The sequence below is a fragment of the Aulonocara stuartgranti genome (assembly GCF_965226115.1).
Source record: "Aulonocara stuartgranti genome assembly, chromosome: 14".
Lineage (NCBI taxonomy): Eukaryota > Metazoa > Chordata > Actinopteri > Cichliformes > Cichlidae > Aulonocara > Aulonocara stuartgranti.
In genome coordinates, this window is record NC_138950.1 from 13,731,652 (window position 1) to 13,751,921 (window position 20,270).

A 20,270-nucleotide genomic window follows, 5' to 3' on the forward strand; every position below is an offset into this window, starting at 1 on the left:
CCTTTAAATAACTGTGGAGCATCAAGATGATGACAGAACAGCAACAAGATTGCATGGGATCCATTTAACAGTTACATGAAATCTGTTTGTGGTATTATGGCAATTGACATCTGTTGCTGTCTACGTGCACAGAAATTTGCATTAATGTGAATTCTGCAAAGCAATGTAACTGCAAAGTAACACAGACCACTTATTTTTATGTAGTCTATGAATATTACCAATTAGGGACCAGCTGAGTCAAGTCCCCAATTGCCAATAGACACGTTGCAGATAGGTTATGTTCATCGGTATAGTCTGACTCAGTGACTGTGTTGGCAATCCGTCTGCATTTATAAATAAGATGGCAATTAGTCGCAAACTTCTCCAATCTGCCTGAGAGCAACTGCAGTCGGTCCAAGTTAGACTGTAATTGTTTACACAGAGGTTGCTTCCCACCAGGCGACCTGTGCAACCTCCAATCAAAAATGATATCCCATGAGCATGCAACACCCTCAGCCTCTGGGTAAACAGTTGGTCACTGCAAGTATTTGCAAAATGCTGAAAGATTCAATGCAGTAACCAACAGCACCTGCTGACTTTTCCTAGTTCCTTGGAGGTTACTGCCCTACTTTTTCTCTAGTGTGACTAGGCCAGTAATTATGGCTGTAGGCTCAGGCCACTGGAGGAACTCCAGTGCACTGAGAATTTCTTAACTCCCTTTGTTTTCCCTATGAGGCTGCTGCATGTCATTAACATGTTGTGTGGTGTGCATTATTGTCCTGTTTGCTATATGTTGTCTCTTTATGCGTCTCTTACCTCTTCATTCAGTCAGTTCCTGTTAAAGGACAGTTCTTTCTCCCCACTGCTGCCAAGTGCTTGCTGACTGAATTCAATTGTTCTCAATTTAGCCTTGTTTATACACACCTAATACATAACAACAGTCCTCTCAAGGTTCCTTGGAAGTCTATAGATTGCTGGGCTGACCTTGTGAACGATAAAAATAAATTCGAACCAAACTGAAAGAAATCATCTTGGACTTTGTATGTTTAAATAATGATTGATAACGATTAAAGACACCCTGAATAATTTAAACACAACCATTTTGTAATGCAAGCAATGTGATCAGGAGAAGGTTTTAAAGAGCAGAGTGAGGAAAAAGGAAAATGGCGAAATGTCCCTGAGGTTTGAATGAACTTGGATATTGTTATATCATGCTCCCTGTAAAATGTCTAATACTACACTGTGTGTGATTTGATGCCTTCTACGGATTGCAGTATTCTGAAAATGCCTGTTTTTGAATGCGGTTTAATGAGCGGAGGAAGCCTTCATCTTTCTGTATGTTTCCTGAAACGTGACAGCAGCGAGATATAAAAGGCTTTTCCTCGTGTCTGCACCGTCAGCTGCTGCATGTGCCTCTTTTGTGCAGATCTTATTAGTGGAAGCACTACAGTGTTTTGGCAGGGAGACAGTGGATGGCGTGGAAAGCGAGTTGGACTCCATTGCCTTCGGCAAATACACGCTGGGTCCCACCAGGCTAGGATGATAATGGTAATCCGATGCAATTTGAATAGGTTATGCAATTTAGAAGGGTTCGACAAATTTATGCTTTTAGCCCTGTTGCGTGGATTAGGGTCTGTGTGGTTTGCTGACCCCTCCCACACGCACACAGGCTCAGTTTGTAAAAGAGACCACTTCACATGTATCTAAAAATGTACAACATTAGGTCGACAGTAGATTTGTCATTTTTAGCTGTAGAACGATACTTTCCCTTGTTGGAAATGTAGTTCTCTCTTCTCGTCTATATAAAAAAGTGCACATGCATGATAACTACAATATAAACAACTGGAAATTGGAGCACAAAGTGGCTGTGATGTACGAGCAAAAGTAACCCGTTTTGAATAGGGACTGAAGATGAATTTGAAGAAGCTTTCCCAGAGTAAGGTAAAAACAGTTTAAGTGTTTAGACCTGTTCATGCATCAATGTGTACACAACAGAGTGCTTTAGTTAACAATAGCGAACACTATTTTTTGTATAGGGGATTTTTAATATGTGAAGGGCAATAGTAAAAATCCAATCAATGTGGGATTAATTGTCATCTGCAGGCGCACATCATGTATTTGAAGTAAGGACCCAAAAGCGGACAGTAGGACTAAATTTAGCCAAAGCAAACCACATTTTAAGGCTGCACAAAATCAAACAAAACACAAAACAAAAGGCAAAGACTTTCACTAACACTAAACTGGGAAGAAACTAAACATTAAGGATGTGAAACATGAAACCTGAAGCTGAGAACGTGGAACATGGATGAGACACATTGGGGGAGAACTAACGATCTGGCAGAGGACAAGAGGAGACTGGGAAGAGACACTGAGTGATGAGAGCGAAAAAGACAGCTTAGCAACGAGACAAGACTGACTTCACAGGGAGGCATCAATGACTAACACAGGAAACAAGACACAAGAGGATGGGGAACAATGAGGGAGGAATTATTCTAACACAATGTATAACAGAAGAAGACTAAATATACCAAGGGGAGAACTACAAGAAACAATATACACATTACACAACCGTAGGATTCATAAGCAAACAAAACTAGAAAACCCACTAAACTCAAAACACTGGGTCACAGACCCGGGACTATGACATTAATACATTAACCTTACTTACTGTATGGAGCATTGGATACCCAAACTGCAATGTAAACCTAATATAGGTAGGTAAGTTAGTGTGCATTTAAGAGAAAATTAAGAGTACAGCACATTGGTATATTTCTGTAAGTCAAAATGCAGCTAATGAGTCAGTGTTTGGTGCAAGATTAAATAAAATGCACCACCTAGTGGTAATAACTGAGTCAAGCATGTGATGGCCTTTGACTCAGTTATTACTCAGTTACTATTATACTATTTACCTTTTCCTTTACATGGTTCCCAGTAAATGCTCGAGAACTTAAATGTGTGAATGCTTTTTGTGAAATTAGGATTAAATTCAGAGCAGGTCCACTTGTATTTATAGCAACTAAAAGTACAGACATATTAGCTTGTTGTCCTTTGAAGCTCATTGTCAAGGGGGATATGAAGATAACTGCTGCTGTGCTACTTGATTGAAGATGTCACAGCAGCAGACATGTTAGTACCAACACATTTAACATGGGTTCAACCTTTGAGTTTTATAGATTGCATTAAAACCTAAATTTGCTCTGAATAAACATAAATATGTTAAAAGGGGTTTGCGTAAACCATAATAAAATGATTGAAATGCAAACAATCCTCAAACAAAATATTTCATAAATGGATTTTATCCTATTCTTGTGCTACCAGTGGTCCTGTGCAGGCCAAGCTCACTAATGAACAATGCTGAACCAGGCTGCTGAACCAGTCTGCTGAATCCATTTTCATTGTGTACACCTGTGTGTGCTCTAAATGACCTTTATGGAAATAGCCAGTGACTCTGACTAAAGAAATTAAATAACCACCTTTACATAAACTCCACCCACTTATTTTCTTACACATTATGCTTAAATAAATTCCATCATTGTTCAGCATGACTCAAACTATTAACTACTGTTAATTAACTACTATTGTCATGTTTTTATAGCTCTGTTATGTGGGGTTAAACACGATTTGGATACACCAGATGGGACAGAGCTGAGATTGATATAAAATATGATTCAGTTTGAGGAAGTTAAATTGTTTAGATCTTTTTTATTATCTTATGTATTTTATCTTGTTTATTGTTAGAGAGATTGTGCTGAGTTTTTAAGAATTTAGGCGTCTCCTCATGGGCCTAAATCTACATGTACATATCACAGTGTGACAGTTTCCCTCCTGTCCTTATAAAAAAAGTTCAAAGGTTGTTTTTTTTTATTGTGTTGTGAATAAGAACTCTGCCTCCTGACATCTGACCCACGTTAACTCACGTTAACTCATGGACTGAACATACACACACACACACAATGGACAACTGTACCCTCAAACACACAATAATAACATGGAGTGAACCACCACTCACAACCACTAGCACTTTATATAGCCTCTGTAGAAATTATCCACACCCTCACTTACCTTAACTGCACTACTGTATAGCCCTGTGTAAACAATCATTCTGTACATACAATAATTTTTAACCCTACAACTGTTTACAACTTGCATAGTTCCCATTTCTGTATAGCTGTATATCTCAGATTTCTGTAAAGTTATTTATTTCATATTCTGTATAGTTTTTCATATTTATATCCTGTCCATATCCTGTACATAGCTTGTACTCACTACAGCCTGTACATACTTATAGTTATAGAATATTCACAACATACTTCATACCGTGTACATTATAACATACCATAATAGACCCATTTCTGTAATATACTTACATATCTATATTATTGCTAATATATATTGTAATATATCTATATCACTAAGCACTTCTGGATGGATGCAAACTGCATTTCGTTGCCCTGTACCTGTGCATGTGCAATGACAATAAAGTTGAATTCTATTCTATTCTATTCTATTCTAAGTAACCGTACCAATAAATAATTAGTTGTGTGCTACGTTAACGTCTGCCTTCACTCTTTCCACATTGGACACTTGCTAGGTGTAACTCTTGTTTGTCTTTTCTGAACTGAGTGGTTTCTGTCATATTTCAGACCTGCCTCCAGAACAAAGTGACTCGGTGTGCATCACAAGTTATTAAGGGTGGCTACGCCTAACTGGAGAACCCACTGGAAAAAGCCTGAGACCTATTTTGCTTTTTGGCCTTCATTCGATACTGAGGCGTCAAAACACACCATCAACGATACAGGAAAGGAAGAGCTAAGACAAGAAATATGCCAGACTTGGAATGACTTTGCTTTGCTTTACTTATTTATTCCAAACTCTTGGAAAACAAACTCTTCATAATTGACCCTCTGATTGTGCTCCTGATTAGAAACTCATCTGTCCTGACTCTTTCAACAGTAACACCTTTTCGTATAGAATATGCTACACTATCAAGCAACCGAATGAAATATTAATTTCTGACACGCAACCCTCTCTTTTACAGCCCGCTCTTTCTGCCAGGTGCTACAGCAAAGATAAACCACTTGTGCTGCAGCTTCTTCACCCACATTATACAGTTTTATTAGCCACACTCATCACGCTTTCACGCCAACTGCATGCATATGGTCCAGCAATTTATTTTGTTTATTTCATCTATAATTAAATGAATTCCTCTGGGCTCGCTAGTGCTAAATAAATAAATAAATATATATATATATATATATATATATATATGTGTGTGTGTGTGTATATAAATTTATTTAGATGATCATAATTTGTACTTTCAACATTTTAGTGGAACTAAAATGATGATGAGATGGTTGATTTATCATCTATGTTATGAGCCTTATAAAAGTTTTTGTGAGTTGTACAATTTGAATTTTATGAAAGTCTATATTGAAGAGAGAAAGAGCCCAATATTTATTAAAAACAAAACTTTAACATGTGAATAATGGGCAAAATGATTTACCAAAGTCACATTACATAATTCAACACTGCAGAGGATTCTGTTTCTACATTTTGCACTATGTTAAATAATCTCTCTTTCAACAGTACTATGGTTGAGCAGCGCAGGCCACGGGTTTGCTGTGTATGGTTGTGGAGCATTTTGAATTAAAAGCCCTGTGTCATCAGTATTGCCGAGATGTGCGCAGCGCTTTAACGGTTTTGTATTTTCAGCAGATTCCCTAAAACACAAAACTCATCCTCTGTGATTGGTTGTGGCTCAGCATGCTCCATTGTTCCGTCAGCCCGTTTGTTCGCTTGGTTTCCTATGCACAAACAAAACTTTCCTGCCATCCTGGGCAATATTGGGCTCCTCCGTGCTTTGACAACCCGAATTATTGGAATCTCTGACTTTTTCTAAGGGGAAAAAGAGGTATGTGATCAATATGGAAACACAGTGCAATTAACTGTATTTTGTATGGAATAAGAAAGTCCTTTTTAGTGTTGTTTGAATTAAGTTCAGTGGGTGAATCCTTGCTTCTCTTAAATTTCACTTCAATTAAATTTAAAACAGAGTGGAAAAGCCCACTTTATATAAAATATTTAAACAATATGCCATGTGTTACGGATGCACCACTGAATCTAGATGGAATAAAATTCCCGAGCTCGTGTGCATCATTTACACACTGTTCACTGTACCATGTTTGGCAGACTTGGGTATAATTTAACATAAATATATCTGGCTTTGAAAAATGTTTATCAGCCCTGCATGTGCTTTTAAAGATATAGACACTTCCTGATGCAGCAGAGTTAGAGGTTAATGATTTGTCAGATTGAGCCTGCTGCTTGTTCATGTCTTATAAGACGGTTCTTTTTTTCTTTTTCATATATATGCAATCAGATCTGTCGATAGCTCCAGCATCGCATTTGTGGCATGCCGCTGAATGTATTTAGATATTGTTTTATTCATGCCCACTGTTACTCCTCTCTGTAACAGGAAGTACTTGCTCTAATTGGTATAGCCGGGGCTCAGATGTGGTGGTGAGGCCTTGACCTGTTTTTTGTCTACGTGTCAGTCAGTGTTTTTTGGCAGGATGTACAGCTTCATGGGAGGTGGGTTGTTCTGTGCCGGAGTTGGAAACATACTCCTCATTGTCTCCACGGCAACTGACTACTGGATGCAGTATCGGCACTCCAGCAATTACATGCACCAGGGCCTGTGGCGGTACTGTGTGCCTGGGAAATGCATGACACATACAGACAGTATTGGTAAGACCTGCTGGTTGTCTTACACTGCATGTCTACAGACAGGCTTACCCTCATTAATACGTCTTAGTTGGCTCACAATTAGTCCAGAACCTTGATCAACACTGGAATACTTCCCCTCTCTTCTTTATGAGTATGGAGAACCAAAACTTCCAAAATAAAATAAAATAATATACTTTGGTGTTACAAAAAATGATGAAAAAAAAAAATTTCTTTGTTATTTAATCAATATATTTTGTTAGTTCCAATTTTCACTATGGTTACTCCCTTTAGGTTCATGGGTAGGGATGACTGAAACTTAAAAACCCAATCTGAAAAAAAAACAAAACCAAAATGTAAAAATAAAAATTAATTAATCAATAAAATGAATAAATGACTCACTGACTAAAAAATATCACAGTAGATGAAAAAATAATACATATAGCCATTAACTAATTGTAAAATGCCAAAACATTTATGCTTTAAATAGCACCAGCAATTATTTATCTCTAAAATTAAGTGGTTAATAACATTTATTAATGAATATAGATACATTCATTTTAAAAACATTTCCCCTTTCCTTTTTACCTCTGTTTGCATAAATATAAAATTATTTGACTTTGAAACCCACCCTGAGAAAACATCACATCTACACTTCTTTATGTGCACTCATAAAAGCGTGCACAATCCAGACAAACTGCTTTATTTGTTGGCAAACATTTCTGAACCTAGTGTTGATCGACAAATAAAAAAACTCCCTGAACCCACAACATATTTTGATGTTTGGTAATAAAGTAGGAATGCGGGGAGTGATGTAAAAAGAGCATTAAAAATAAGGGAACTATTTCAAAATTGAAAATAATATAATAAAGACGCGAAAGGCTTGCATTGAATTATTTATTCATTTATTTCTGGCTTTGGCACTTTCAGTCCTCCATACAGGGGGACTGCGAAATTGTGCTTCCACCTCAAGTAGGTTGCGAGTCACACTAGTGGCACAGATGTTATTAGGAAATCTATTTTTGGTGGGGAGCCTGTGTGTGAGATTTCTTCATATGCTTTTATTTGCACCAGCAACACAACATAAAACAGCTTTCCATTTTCTCTCTTACTTCATCACATTTTTTGACATGCTCTAGATGGCAAGCTAGATCTGTCTCCTACATTAGGACAAGCACAAATACAGGCAACATATAACTTCACAAACTGAATGTGTAACAAAGAATAAACATACTTCTAAAGTCTGCATTTATTAAGTCTGGCCTGTCTCGCTCTGGCTCACAGCATACTGGGATGCCACCCGGGCCTTCATGATCCTTTCCCTGCTGGCTTGTTTCATTGGCATTGTGATTGGCGTCATGGCCTTCATCCACTACTCCTCCTTCGACGGGTTTGACAAGACATTTGCAGCTGGCATCCTCTTCTTTATCTCCTGTGAGCTCCTCACATGCAGTCATATAAAAGCTTTCCTGGTATAGCAGAGAATTAGCACCTCCGGTACTTACGCTATCTTTTTGTGCAGGCTTCTTTGTGTTGCTGGCGATGGCTGTGTACACAGGGGTGACGGTGAACTACTACGGCAAACGTTATGGCAGCTGGCGATTCTCCTGGTCCTATATAATGGGCTGGGTGGCAGTGGTGCTCACGTTCTTCTCAGGTTTGGATCTCATGATGCTTTAAGTGTTATGTGTTTTATTTTTAACTGAACTATTTACCCTACCCTGTTTCAGGTATCTTCTACATGTGTGCCTACCGGATGCACGAATGCCCAAGAAACTCTAACTCGCGCTGACCTGCCGAACACTTCAACATATGTTCTCACACGTGTACCAGCAATGGTCCATAACCTGCGACCAAGAGGAACCAATACACCCCCATGAACTTTCCAACATCTTAAGTAGTCACGACTAAGCAAAATAAATGAGAAAAATGTTGTTGCCTGTCTTGTCTCTGCTCTATTATTGTGCACACTATCAGGACCAGCAAATAAACTTTGATGGTAAACTACCCACAAAAACACAAAGGAAGCCTTGAAAAACTACAAGCATGTCTGCTTAGTCATCGGCTTTGATGCAGTTTCAGATTTAAACGTGCAGGCTGAAAGCCATGCCTGAGAAAACACTCCATAGTGCTGCTCAATTTCACAGAAAAGCTTTGAGGCAATAAATAAATGACTCGGAAATCATGAAAATATTTCATTTGGTTTAATTTAGCTAATCGTTGTGCAATAAACAACAGTTTTAGCTTCATATATCAACCCAGAAAAACACTGGGAATGCAAATGTGAACTAAACTCAAAGGAACTTCACTTCCAAGAGAAACTGTTAATCAATAAAGTCACAGTGCAGATACAGCCTTAAGCCTGGCATACAAAACAAAGTTAAAAAAAAAAGAAGAAGAAAAAAGTCAAAACAGTCAACAGAGAATGGAAGTTAATGGTTTTGAGTATTTACATAATACTGCGATAACATGAATGGTGTTACTCTCACACGAACGTTTCAAGAACAAAGGGAACAGGCTCATGCACATCTGTTCAAGCTGCGGCTTAGTCGACCTCCTCGATGGTGGGGCCGGAGGATCCTCCTCCTCCAGGAGCAGCACCACCCCCGGGGAAGCCGCCGGGCATGCCCCCTGGAACCCCACCTGCACTTTGGTACAGCTTGGTCATGATGGGGTTGCACAGCTTCTCCAGCTCTTTCTGCTGATGTTCAAACTCATCTTTTTCTGCCGTCTGTAGAGAAGTAACAAGAGGGAGTCAAATGCAAGTTTATTCTGAGCATTTGTTTTCAAGGTTTCTAATCACAGTTCAGCACAAACTCATACCTGGTTTCTATCCAGCCAGCTGATGACCTCGTTACATTTATCCAAAATCTTCTGTTTGTCTTCGTCGCTGATCTTGCCCTTTAGCTTCTCATCCTCCACAGCGGACTTCATGTTGAAGGCGTAAGACTCCAGACCGTTCTTGGCAGAGACCTTCTGTCTTTGCACGTCGTCCTCAGCTTTGTACTTCTCAGCTTCCTGGACCATGCGCTCGATGTCCTCTTTGCTCAAGCGACCTGAGTAGCAGAGCAATAAGATGGCTTAAATGCAAAGAACTCGATTTTCACAATCTGGATACAGTTCACTTCCTAGTTACCTTTGTCATTGGTGATTGTGATCTTGTTCTCCTTGCCGGTGCTCTTGTCGACTGCAGACACATTCATAATGCCGTTGGCGTCGATATCGAATGTCACCTCAATCTGTGGAACCCCACGTGGGGCTGGTGGGATTCCGGTGAGCTCAAATTTCCCCAAGAGGTTGTTGTCTTTTGTCATCGCTCTTTCACCCTCAAACACCTGATGACAAAACATCAAAAAAGCATTTTCAATGTTTCAGTCTTACATTTTAGTAAACAAATGGAAGAGGGGACTGAGGTTGTAGTTTTACCTGAATGAGCACACCAGGCTGGTTGTCTGAATAGGTGGTAAAGGTTTGGGTCTGCTTTGTGGGGATTGTGGTGTTTCTCTTGATCAGCACAGTCATGACTCCTCCAGCAGTCTCGATGCCCAGAGACAAGGGGGTCACATCCAGCAGCAGGAGATCCTGCACATTCTCAGATTTGTCACCTGCCAAGATGGCTGCCTGCACAGCTGCAGAAAAAAAAAGAAAAATGAAAAGTGAAATCAAGTTTTAAAATGTTGCTCATTAGTAGCTCTGTAGTGCAAGACAGTTGTTGTTCTATTTCTAAGCACACAGGGGCCATACCTGCACCGTAGGCCACTGCCTCATCAGGGTTAATGCTCTTATTGAGTTCCTTCCCATTGAAGAAATCTTGCAAGAGCTTCTGGATCTTAGGAATACGAGTAGAACCCCCCACTAGCACAATGTCATGGATTTGGGCCTTATCCATCTTGGCATCACGGAGAGCCTTTTCCACAGGCTCCAGGGTTCCTCGGAACAGATCTGCGTTCAGCTCCTCAAACCGGGCTCTGGTGATGGAGGTGTAGAAATCGATGCCCTCGTACAGAGAGTCAATTTCAATGCTAGCCTGAGTGCTGGATGACAGGGTGCGCTTGGCCCTCTCACATGCCGTGCGCAGACGACGCACCGCCCTCTTGTTGTCGCTAATGTCTTTTTTGTACTTGCGTTTGAACTCGGAGATGAAGTGGTTCACCATGCGGTTGTCAAAGTCTTCACCGCCCAAGTGAGTGTCACCCGCTGTGGACTTCACTTCAAAGATGCCGTCTTCAATTGTCAGGATCGAGACGTCAAATGTGCCGCCGCCCAGATCGAAGATGAGAACATTTCTCTCTGATCCAACCTAAAAATGTAGCATTTAATCGTAATTTGTAGATTGTGGATTTACTACATTTTTATTTTTTTTATTCAGACAAACTTTAGGGCTTTCTACACAACATCAAAAAACTCTAGCATACCTTTTTGTCCAGGCCATAGGCAATGGCAGCAGCGGTGGGCTCATTGATGATACGAAGGACATTAAGCCCAGAAATGGTCCCTGCATCTTTGGTGGCCTGGCGCTGAGAGTCGTTGAAGTAGGCAGGCACAGTCACTACGACACTTGTTACCGTCTGGAAATTTTAATAAGACTATCAATGAGAACTGTGATGAGCAGGTTTTTTTTAGTTGATTTTAAACCAGGAGGTATCTAGGCTGTAAAAGTAAACATGACACAAGCAGTGAAGTCTGCTGTTAACATTTCTGTGTCTTGCTGGGAAAGAGAGACTTAAAATAAAAGATTATAAATCTTTTTGCTCAGAAGTACCTTGCCAAGGTATGCTTCTGCAATCTCCTTCATTTTAAGCAGCACCATGGAGGAGATCTCCTCTGGGTAAAACGTCTTGGCCTCACCCTTGTATTCCACCTTTACTTTGGGTCGTGAAGCATCATTGATCACTGTAAAGGGCCAATGTTTCATGTCTGACTGGACAACGCTGTCATCAAACCGGCGTCCAATGAGACGTTTGGCATCTGGGAAGCAATAAAGGATTAATACGCAGAAACATCAAAGCTCATCTTCTATTCTTGAATTTTCTAGGGGGAAAAAAGCATACCAAATATTGTGTTGTTTGGGTTCAAGGCCACTTGGTTCTTGGCTGCATCCCCAATCAGCCTCTCTGTGTCAGTGAATGCAACATAGCTGGGTGTAGTCCTGTTTCCCTGGTCATTGGCAATGATTTCCACTTTGCCATGCTGAAAAACTCCTACACAGGAGTAGGTAGTGCCCAGGTCAATACCAACTGCTGGTCCCTTGGACATGGTTCCTGAGAATAAGATCATTATTTATAGTTGTTAATCACAGACTGGCACTAAAGTGACAGTGTGGATATGTGGCAGATGAGTAACTTAAGCTCTAAGCACTGGTGGGGTGGGGATACCATGATGCACTCTTGTAGTATGGGGTAATGAGGCTATTATCAGAGTCTGAGCTGTTCAAACAAATGGTTTCAGTGAAAGTTAAGTCCACCACACCTGTTACTAGGCCTCCTCCTTTCTGAGAACTTGGTATTAAGTGCCTTTATTACATTAATAAGGAACGACAGGAAAGCATGGGCCTCTTCCAAGAATAAGGTATTTGGACACCTATAATCAAAATTTTTATCTCTGTGTTTTTAGTGTGCAGACTGCTGTTGGTCTAACAAGAATGCGCCATCCAAAATCACCTCTAGTGGCCATTACAAGACACTAATATTCTATATTCTGTTTTATAATCTCAAAAATATAAACTACAAAAGGGATTCTCTATCAATACATTTCTGAGTGAAACTATGTGGAAAATGTTGGGAAAACAGCTAAATAGGAAAAGCCATGTTTACTGTTGCTACAGTAGCAGATTACCAACACACTGTAATGATACCCTAATCTTAAACCACATGGGAGGTCATTATAACAAACTTTTCATGCCAGTGGGTGGCTGGGTTCCTCCTGTGGGGCATGCTGCCAGTAGTGGTGCAGCAGAAATGTGGAGACTGGCAGTTTGATAAGAGCCAGGGCTTTATGGCTTGGGTTAGCAAAAAGTAGAGCTGATTGATATATAAATATATTTGGACTGTGGTTAACAGTGGGTTGATTTTAGCTATGCTTTATTACAGTCCGCATGAACATTCCTATATTGATAAAGATAATGACGGGTAGGTTTTAGCTTGCATTCTTAATTTGCAAAATATGACAACTTATACAGGTGCTTGCTTTGGATAATGAAAAGCAACTTTATTTGCAAATTGCACTGACTCTTGTTTATACTGATGTGCTTCGCTAACACTGTTTATGGACACTGCATTGCATTTGTTTTGGGAGTGATGATGGGAAAGAGTGACTGTGCAGCAGCAAGTACATGCCAGTCTATCAGCAGCAGTGCGAGTGGGCGTGCCCTTTCATTCTTCAGAAGCCTGCGAACTTTCTGGATCTTTCTTCCCACTTTATGTAACTTTAACGCATATTAGAAACTTCATCCCGACCGTTTTGAGTAAGACGGAACATGCAGCAGCAGTAGCAGTTTATACCTGTTGTTTGTCATTTTAACTGTCAAGCATCTTATCGGTTAAGCTACACTTAACATGCATACTTAAGGATGTGTGGCAGTAAGATAAACCTAATAACAAAACAACAGCAAAAAAAAGCACCAACTAGCTTAGATGTTACCTTAAAACACTGCAGCCGTTAATGATGTTAACGTGACGCTAACCACTTGACGTCAGCATGCCACACGCTTCTCCTCTCTATACTCACCTCTGTTGTTTTCCTACTGTGGCGCAGGTTGCCTTTGCCCTGAGTGACTGGGTGTGACGGGTCCTGATCCCCGGTATCAGTCAGTAGTGTGTGTGTATGTGTGTGGGAGCGGCCGGACCTCCTCAATATCATTCCCACTCCGAACTCTCTAGAACACAGGAGGAGCGATGCTGGCCAATCCTCTCCCGTCAGTTTCAACTGCCTCGACCAGCGGTCCAATTAAAAATACCGTCAGCAGATTTCCAAAGCAGTTGCTATCAGGAAAATACAGAGAATGAAAAAAAAAAACTAAAGTTGAAGTTTCGTTTCTAGCAATTACTAGCAAACTCACTGAGGAGAATGATCCAGCAGTGCCAAACAGTTTCTGGATTATTCCACAGGTTCCCGCCTCAGGTACTCCTGAAGGAGTTATTTTGATTGAGTGAGTTACCTGATATGGCGACCTGGGCAAAAGTGACCTTGTAGGCAGCTTTTCCCTCTTTGTTCATTGTGGAAAATTTGCTAGATTTAAGCACACAAACTTGCTATCTGTAGTCTTTGTGTCATTATAAAATCTTTCGGCGTTACAAATATTTCTTGGATTCAGTTATACCTAATTCAGCCATTCACACCAACTGCTTAATTTCACTGCTTAATTTCACTGGTTGATTTTGCAGCATTTAACTTTTCAAAGCAAGCTTAATTTTTAGATCCTAAAAAACAGATCTGACCAGACCATTGCATTAAACTTGATTTAGACTTCTCAAGGAAAGCTGTCATTGACTCATGAGGAGGTACTCTTCAGGTTGTGTGGAAGGTTACAGCAAAGGGTTAAAAGGAGTTTCCAGTTACATCATAGGAAGCATAGTTTATTAGACATTAGGCAACAAGTGCACTTGTTGCTCAAAAAGCACACCAGTACTATATACACAAATTGTGAAATACTACCATTTTACCTCAGACGCACAGCTAGGCACTGCTCTGTAGTGGTGCGCTACTGCGATCTGATACTAAGCGAATACTTGGCCAGTATTGCCAATACCAATACGGATACTTCTAACTTATAAAAGTAGCTTATGTAGAGAACAATGTGTCATGACTTATGAAATGAATCATCATCAGTTTTTTAGATTCTATAGACATTTTAATGACCACTAAATAACAACAATATTGACAATTGATCAATCCATCCACCTCTACTGCTCCAGATGAATAGGCGCTCTGAAGTTATTTCTGCCTCCTCAGATGTGGTCCCCACTCTGCCACCAAGAGTTCAAACTACCCCACTGGCATACTGATATATGTATGAAATCTGCTGTGATACAGCTTCAACTCCTGGATGAAACAATGAATTTCCCCTGCTGCTGCATTCTCTTTTTCTTAATTTTCCTGTTTAGAAACATCAATACCTGCTCATCATCACTCAATGTCAACTTTGGGGGACAAATTTTCCCCCAAAGTACAATGTGTATATATGCTACATGACAAGGGCAACATTTCTTTCCCCTCTCATAACCACAGACACAGAACATGCAACACAATGCAACCTATACATACACCAGTACAATTACACAATACAGTAATACGATTATGCTTGCAGCTCATAATGTTTATTATATATATATACATTTAGAATCAGAACATTACATAAACCTGAAGGAGTCAAATACATTTTAAAAATCTTTTGGCGTCTTTTTGGCACTGTATTTAAAGTTTTAATTGGTTTTGCACCTGCTGCCACAGGATCATTAAAGTCTGCTTCCCAATCATTCTAGACCTGCAGCCCAAGCTTATTTCAAAAGGGGCATCTTTGCTGACCTTGCACCAAGATTCTGGAATGATTTCCCAAGTGACCTCAGAAATACATCAACCTTGACTGCCTTTTTTTCCAAGCTTTTGAAAGCATTTGTTTTAGGAGTCTAGGCTGTGGTTGTGGTATTTTATGTAAATAGTATGCATGTGCATAGCAAGAATTTTTAATAATTAAAATATAATAGTTCCTAAAGTCCAGCTGCCACATAGTTCAGTTTCAATGTCCATAAGTGACAGGTGCCCCTTAAAATGTTGTCCTTAATTATTTTCCTGTCATCTTGAACATTTCAAGAGGACCATTCTCCTTGTTTTAGTTTAGTTTTACTTAACTAGAATAAGTTTGGTCTCAGTGCTGGAGTCCTTATCTGAACAGGAGGAGTGCACAGCTTATCAGAGGGCCTTATTGTCTCCAGGGTCCTGGGCATGTGTCCACTTTGCCCACATAACAACACAGTGTCCTGTATCTAGTTTATATAAGCCAGTTACATAAGCCAAAAATATGTGGCTCGTTAATGGATGAGATTGTCACAGAAACCTGAACTTGATTACCTGATAGAAGAGCAATTAGCAATAGTTAAGAATAGTTAAGGTCTTGCATGAGCTCTTAAAAACAAAAACAAAATAACAAACCCTTCAAAGTATTGCATGTATTTAAGAGGGAGTTAGGAAGTTGAATTAAAGTAAAATACAAAGCACTAATAAACTACAATAATACTACTCATATCTGGTCTTCAGATCTGGTCACCCTACTGCAATGTTGGATTCAGCGAAAGAGCTGTCACTCAGTTCCACAGGCAGTTTTTCCACTTGACTTACACTCACACTATTAAATCCCCCGTTGCCCAAAAAGCCTTTTCCTAATAAACCACAATGAGAAACTCTGTCAGTAAAGTGCACACAGGACACCTTTGGCTTAAATGTTTTTATTCTGAGTCTGTGAGCTGAGCAGAAAATCCCTGTGGATACTATGACCCAAGACCAGATGGTCTTAAAACACAGCAGAAAACATAGAAACTAGAAGAAGTTCTGAGGTGATGTGTCATTTCATATTCAAGTTTTTTAAAGTTCTCATTAAAGGTAACCGTTTTTAAGTTTGTTAAGGGGGAGGTATTTATTTTTACACACAAATTTTGAAGTAGGTGACATCAAGTTAGTACTATTTAATCATTTGATTAAAAATCATCATAAAACTAAGTATTTTAAAACTATATTCACCTGGTGGGTAGAGTTTACAAATTATACATTTGCATAGAAAACATATGGTGACTTTACATTATCTTCCAGCTCTTAACAGTATATACAGTCATGGTAAGAAAAAAAAACAAGCACACCCATTCTCATTCATTTCTGAGGTTTTGAATTGAACATGCCAGGTTCTGGTTCAGTGACATGTCTGAAAATGAGGTAAAAACAAAACACGACATATAACATCATGTCATTCATTTATTTAACAAACCCTAATCCAAAATGCACAAGTAGTGTGTATAGAACCACCATCAGCCAGAATAATAACCAAACTACATTCTGATTTGTTGGTGTTCCAACCGACCAGACACAGTGGTGGGTAAGAAGGAGAGGAAGACCACAATTGTGATAAATTCCCAGCTGATAGCAATGTGAAGATGTTTTCTTTTTCAGACATTCTGTTGTAGATTTGGTCTGTGATTCAGTTTCATTCAAGCTTTAGCTGTCGGACACATGGTCTCACCTTTGACTCTAGAATAATTTTCATTTGTTTTGAAAGTTTTTCATTTATGAATAATGTCTCTCACTGTAAAATTACCTTATAACTCTTCCTATACTGATGGAAAGCAACAGTTATCAACTAAGATCATTGCTGATGTCTTTCCTCATTGACATTGAGTCAACACACAACTGAATGCTTTAGTCCAAAGAAGTGCCAAAACACCTGCTTTTATAGAGGTGGTCGTACTTGCACATGCTCAATTAATCAAGTACATGTGATTCGCGGCATCTAGCTGCTACTTATTGTCTTAATTCGACTCTCTTAATGGAAGCAGAAAGAGTGTCCTTGTAGTTTTCCACTCACTGCTTCTGCATTTTGATTTATTTTCTGTTAAAAAAATAATGACAGTATAATATGGCATTTTGAATGTTAATCTGAGGTTGTATTTAACTAATTAACTAATGATAAAGACCAGGTGCTCTAAATGCTAATATTACATTTTGTTTTTCTTCTGGAAGAAGTTTATTTTTGTTTGTTTTTTAACATTGTAGTATGCTGTGGTACGATTAGTAAGTACAATTAGTAAGTACGATTAGTAAGTAAATATCAGAAAGTGAAAGAATGTTACTCTTTGCAGTCTGTGAAGTACAGACTGAACCAGAAAGCATTCGCTTAACCACGCCTCTATGTGCTATTGCTAAATAAGTATTAAGGACATAGCTGGAGGCTTCCTCTAAAGTACACAACCTGAACCAACACCCAAAATTTATGTGAGAACAGACACTGAGATCAGGGTGTAGTTCTTAAAAATGCACAAGTGGGTCACAGATAATCAAGCTTTATAAAAAAATAATGGTAAAAAAATCCTGGGGTTGGTTTACCAGTACAGTATGAGGTAGTGCTGTGCTCTGATATGACCTTTTAAACAAAAAAAGGACACCTCCTGTGTTACAAAAATGTTATGATACTGCTCAGGTGTTGCATATATTCATGGCTTTGCAATAAAGCAGGGAGTAACTGCAGTCAGTAGGTGTGGTACTAAACGATTCAATGCTTTTAGATTAATTTTACCCTATAAAGTTACAATTATAAAGAAAATATAGAAACTGTGAAACTGTCATTAAAAATAGAAGTAATCAATTTATTTGCATTTTGAAAATCATGTAAATCATGTCAAATCAGACACATAATAAAAAATATAATTTTTTTTTCCATTTCTATATTTATACAATATAACCTCCAGGATGTATGTCATTGACTGTTTAGGGCACATCCTGCAACAAGCTACACAAAATTTATGCCTGTAACAAAGTGTATCCGTATGCTTCCATCAGTATCACAAGCATGGGATATAGAAGCTATACAAAAATAAGGTAATGTTACATATATATTTTACTTATATTTTCTATAACATAATTCAAGGTATGCACTGTTAGGGACAGTATACAATTCTTTGGGACAAGGTTAACAACTTCACACATAACACTGACAAAAAGAAAAATGATTATATTTTAGTGATCTGCATAGACATATTTTAAATTCAAAGTCCATGTGTTAAAAAGACATTCTAAGTAATTATAAGCATTACATTTAATTTATTTATTTATTTATTTTTTACCATAAATCTGAATGTTAAATAACAATTAGTGTGGACCCAGTGGACAAAAATACCTTGCTTGTTCCATTAAAGCAAAAACAAGCATGAAAAGCATGACAAATGTAGCGTTTTGTATTAGAGGAAATGGAAATGTGTTACAGCCCAAGTTGAAGTATAAATGCATTCTTATATAAAGTAAACACATTTTACAACAATTTAAATGTGATTATTGCAACCAAAGCCTGTGTGAACTTCATCACTGGGATCAACTTTATCAAGACCAGCTCATTTAAATTGGTATTATTTGCCTTAAAATGCAATTGTGTGACACCGGTAAACCCAGTTTTACCATCTGATAGTGGCTGACCCATTTAAGAAGACAATATGAAATGAAAGTAAATCAACTTTGACTTAGATTTTTAGAAATCTGTCAAGTTCCCAACAGCTAACACATAGTTTAAGCTGAAAGGTAAAGTGTGGACCAACAAGCGGACCATCAGTGAACATCCCAGGCTCTGATTGACCAGGTAATACTAGTAAATGTATGTACTACCCTGTCATATATGGATCCTACTGATCTGACCTGACTCACTACTCCTAAAATACTGTTCAGAATTTAATCTAACATACAATCAGTGATCACCTAAAGGGTCTTCATCCAAACTGCGCTTAAAGTCTGATGATCTGCATACTTGCACTGCTACTGATACGTCCATGATAAGCTAGGTGTAGAATCTATGCGTCACACCTAAACGCACTATATGTGTCTTTGTTTGTTTTTCCCATAAAGCATGTATCCTCAGGTTACTAATCGCCAGGGATCCCTTGGCTGTGCTTCCGAAAATATTGTTTGCTCATTTTCAGTGTGTCCCTTTGTTGTATTTTTTTTTTTTAGTTTTTAGAGAATCAGATACAGATTAAGATTTGTTTCATAATCAAGTATCACAGCAATCATACTTTTATTACTGAAACTGAGCCCGTTTTACAGAAACAACTTGAGTGTCACAGACTTACAGACAATCGCACTCTTTTAGAACAACCTATTTTTGAGGACAGTTCCTATTGCAAATCTGCCACAGGCCTGAACCAGGTTAATAGTTTTTCCCAAGGGGTCCAGGTTTTCACCTAGCAATGCCTTGAGTAACACTGATGGTGTTGCTTGCAGACAAATGCTTTTTTTTTCACAACAAAGAAGAGATTATAACCGGCATTTGACATTAGATCCCTGTAAAGTAATCTTTCTCAGGTTGTCCCTTCATGTTGTATTATGGTGGTGTTCTTTGGGGACTCGGGAGTCCCTTTCGTGTCTTGATGCTTCACAAAAGACCTTGGTTTTCCTCTGAGATAGGTGTGTCTTTAAGTTAGAGACTGTACACAACAGTGCTGAACGTTCTATTTTCAGTTTAGCGCCTGAGGCCAAAACAAAAAACGACCCATTACAAAACTCTCACGACAGTTACTTCTGTTTTTATCACATTATAAGATCTCCACGAACTTGTGATCAAATCACTGATCATGGCTTTTCAGACACCTTTGAAAACAGAATGTTATTTGTTTGTATATGTTTCCTAGGCAACACGTACTCCGCTTATACCCAAGACAGCAATTAAGTGTTTTTCAAATCCATAAATGTATTAATTTAAAATAGATCATATATGTTACGTTATGTTAAACAGCACAGTTTAATGAGTCTTTATACAACATGTTGACACTCCTACCAAATCCTATAGTGCAGTTTGTTTTTTGGCTATGAAACTAAATATGATG

At 38.7% G+C, this 20,270-nt stretch overlaps 2 protein-coding genes across 3 annotated transcripts; one reads left to right on the top strand and one right to left on the bottom strand.

Annotated features, from left to right (window-relative positions):
* The first annotated feature begins 5,816 nt into the window (after positions 1-5,816).
* Positions 5,817-8,640, top strand: lim2.3 (lens intrinsic membrane protein 2.3). Its single transcript, XM_082503981.1, has 5 exons — positions 5,817-5,890; positions 6,534-6,726; positions 7,987-8,136; positions 8,225-8,359; positions 8,433-8,640. Exons 2-5 carry the CDS (start codon positions 6,552-6,554, stop codon positions 8,492-8,494), a joined length of 522 nt encoding a protein of 173 aa, XP_082360107.1. The 5' UTR covers positions 5,817-5,890; positions 6,534-6,551; the 3' UTR covers positions 8,495-8,640.
* A 251-nt stretch (positions 8,641-8,891) lies between these two features.
* Positions 8,892-13,873, bottom strand: hspa8b (heat shock protein family A (Hsp70) member 8b). Of its 2 annotated transcripts, none has more exons than XM_082503014.1 (9): positions 13,342-13,873; positions 11,754-11,963; positions 11,465-11,670; positions 11,118-11,270; positions 10,447-11,002; positions 10,129-10,331; positions 9,839-10,037; positions 9,526-9,758; positions 8,892-9,433 (listed from the first exon to the last, which is right to left on the bottom strand). In XM_082503014.1, the coding sequence occupies exons 2-9, from the start codon at positions 11,956-11,958 to the stop codon at positions 9,248-9,250; spliced, it is 1,941 nt and encodes a 646-aa protein (XP_082359140.1). In that variant the 5' UTR covers positions 11,959-11,963; positions 13,342-13,873; the 3' UTR covers positions 8,892-9,247. The 2 variants fall into 2 exon arrangements, with proteins under 2 accessions (XP_082359140.1, XP_082359139.1); XM_082503013.1 differs by having other exon boundaries at positions 13,429-13,869.
* Between the last annotated feature and the right edge of the window lie 6,397 nt (positions 13,874-20,270).

Bases quoted from the DNA above. Each gene is read 5' to 3' on its own strand.
- lim2.3 (XM_082503981.1), top strand. From the start codon at position 6,552: ATGTACAGCTTCATGGGAGGTGGGTTGTTCTGTGCCGGAGTTGGAAAC. The intron at 6,727-7,986 runs GTAAGACCTGCT...TCTGGCTCACAG, and splicing joins GACACATACAGACAGTATTG to CATACTGGGATGCCACCCGG. The intron at 8,360-8,432 runs GTTTGGATCTCA...ACCCTGTTTCAG, and splicing joins GGTGCTCACGTTCTTCTCAG to GTATCTTCTACATGTGTGCC.
- hspa8b (XM_082503014.1), bottom strand. From the start codon at position 11,958: ATGTCCAAGGGACCAGCAGTTGGTATTGACCTGGGCACTACCTACTCC. The intron at 11,003-11,117 runs GTATGCTAGAGT...CTACATTTTTAG, and splicing joins CCTATGGCCTGGACAAAAAG to GTTGGATCAGAGAGAAATGT. The intron at 9,759-9,838 runs GTAACTAGGAAG...TCTGCTACTCAG, and splicing joins CACAATCACCAATGACAAAG to GTCGCTTGAGCAAAGAGGAC.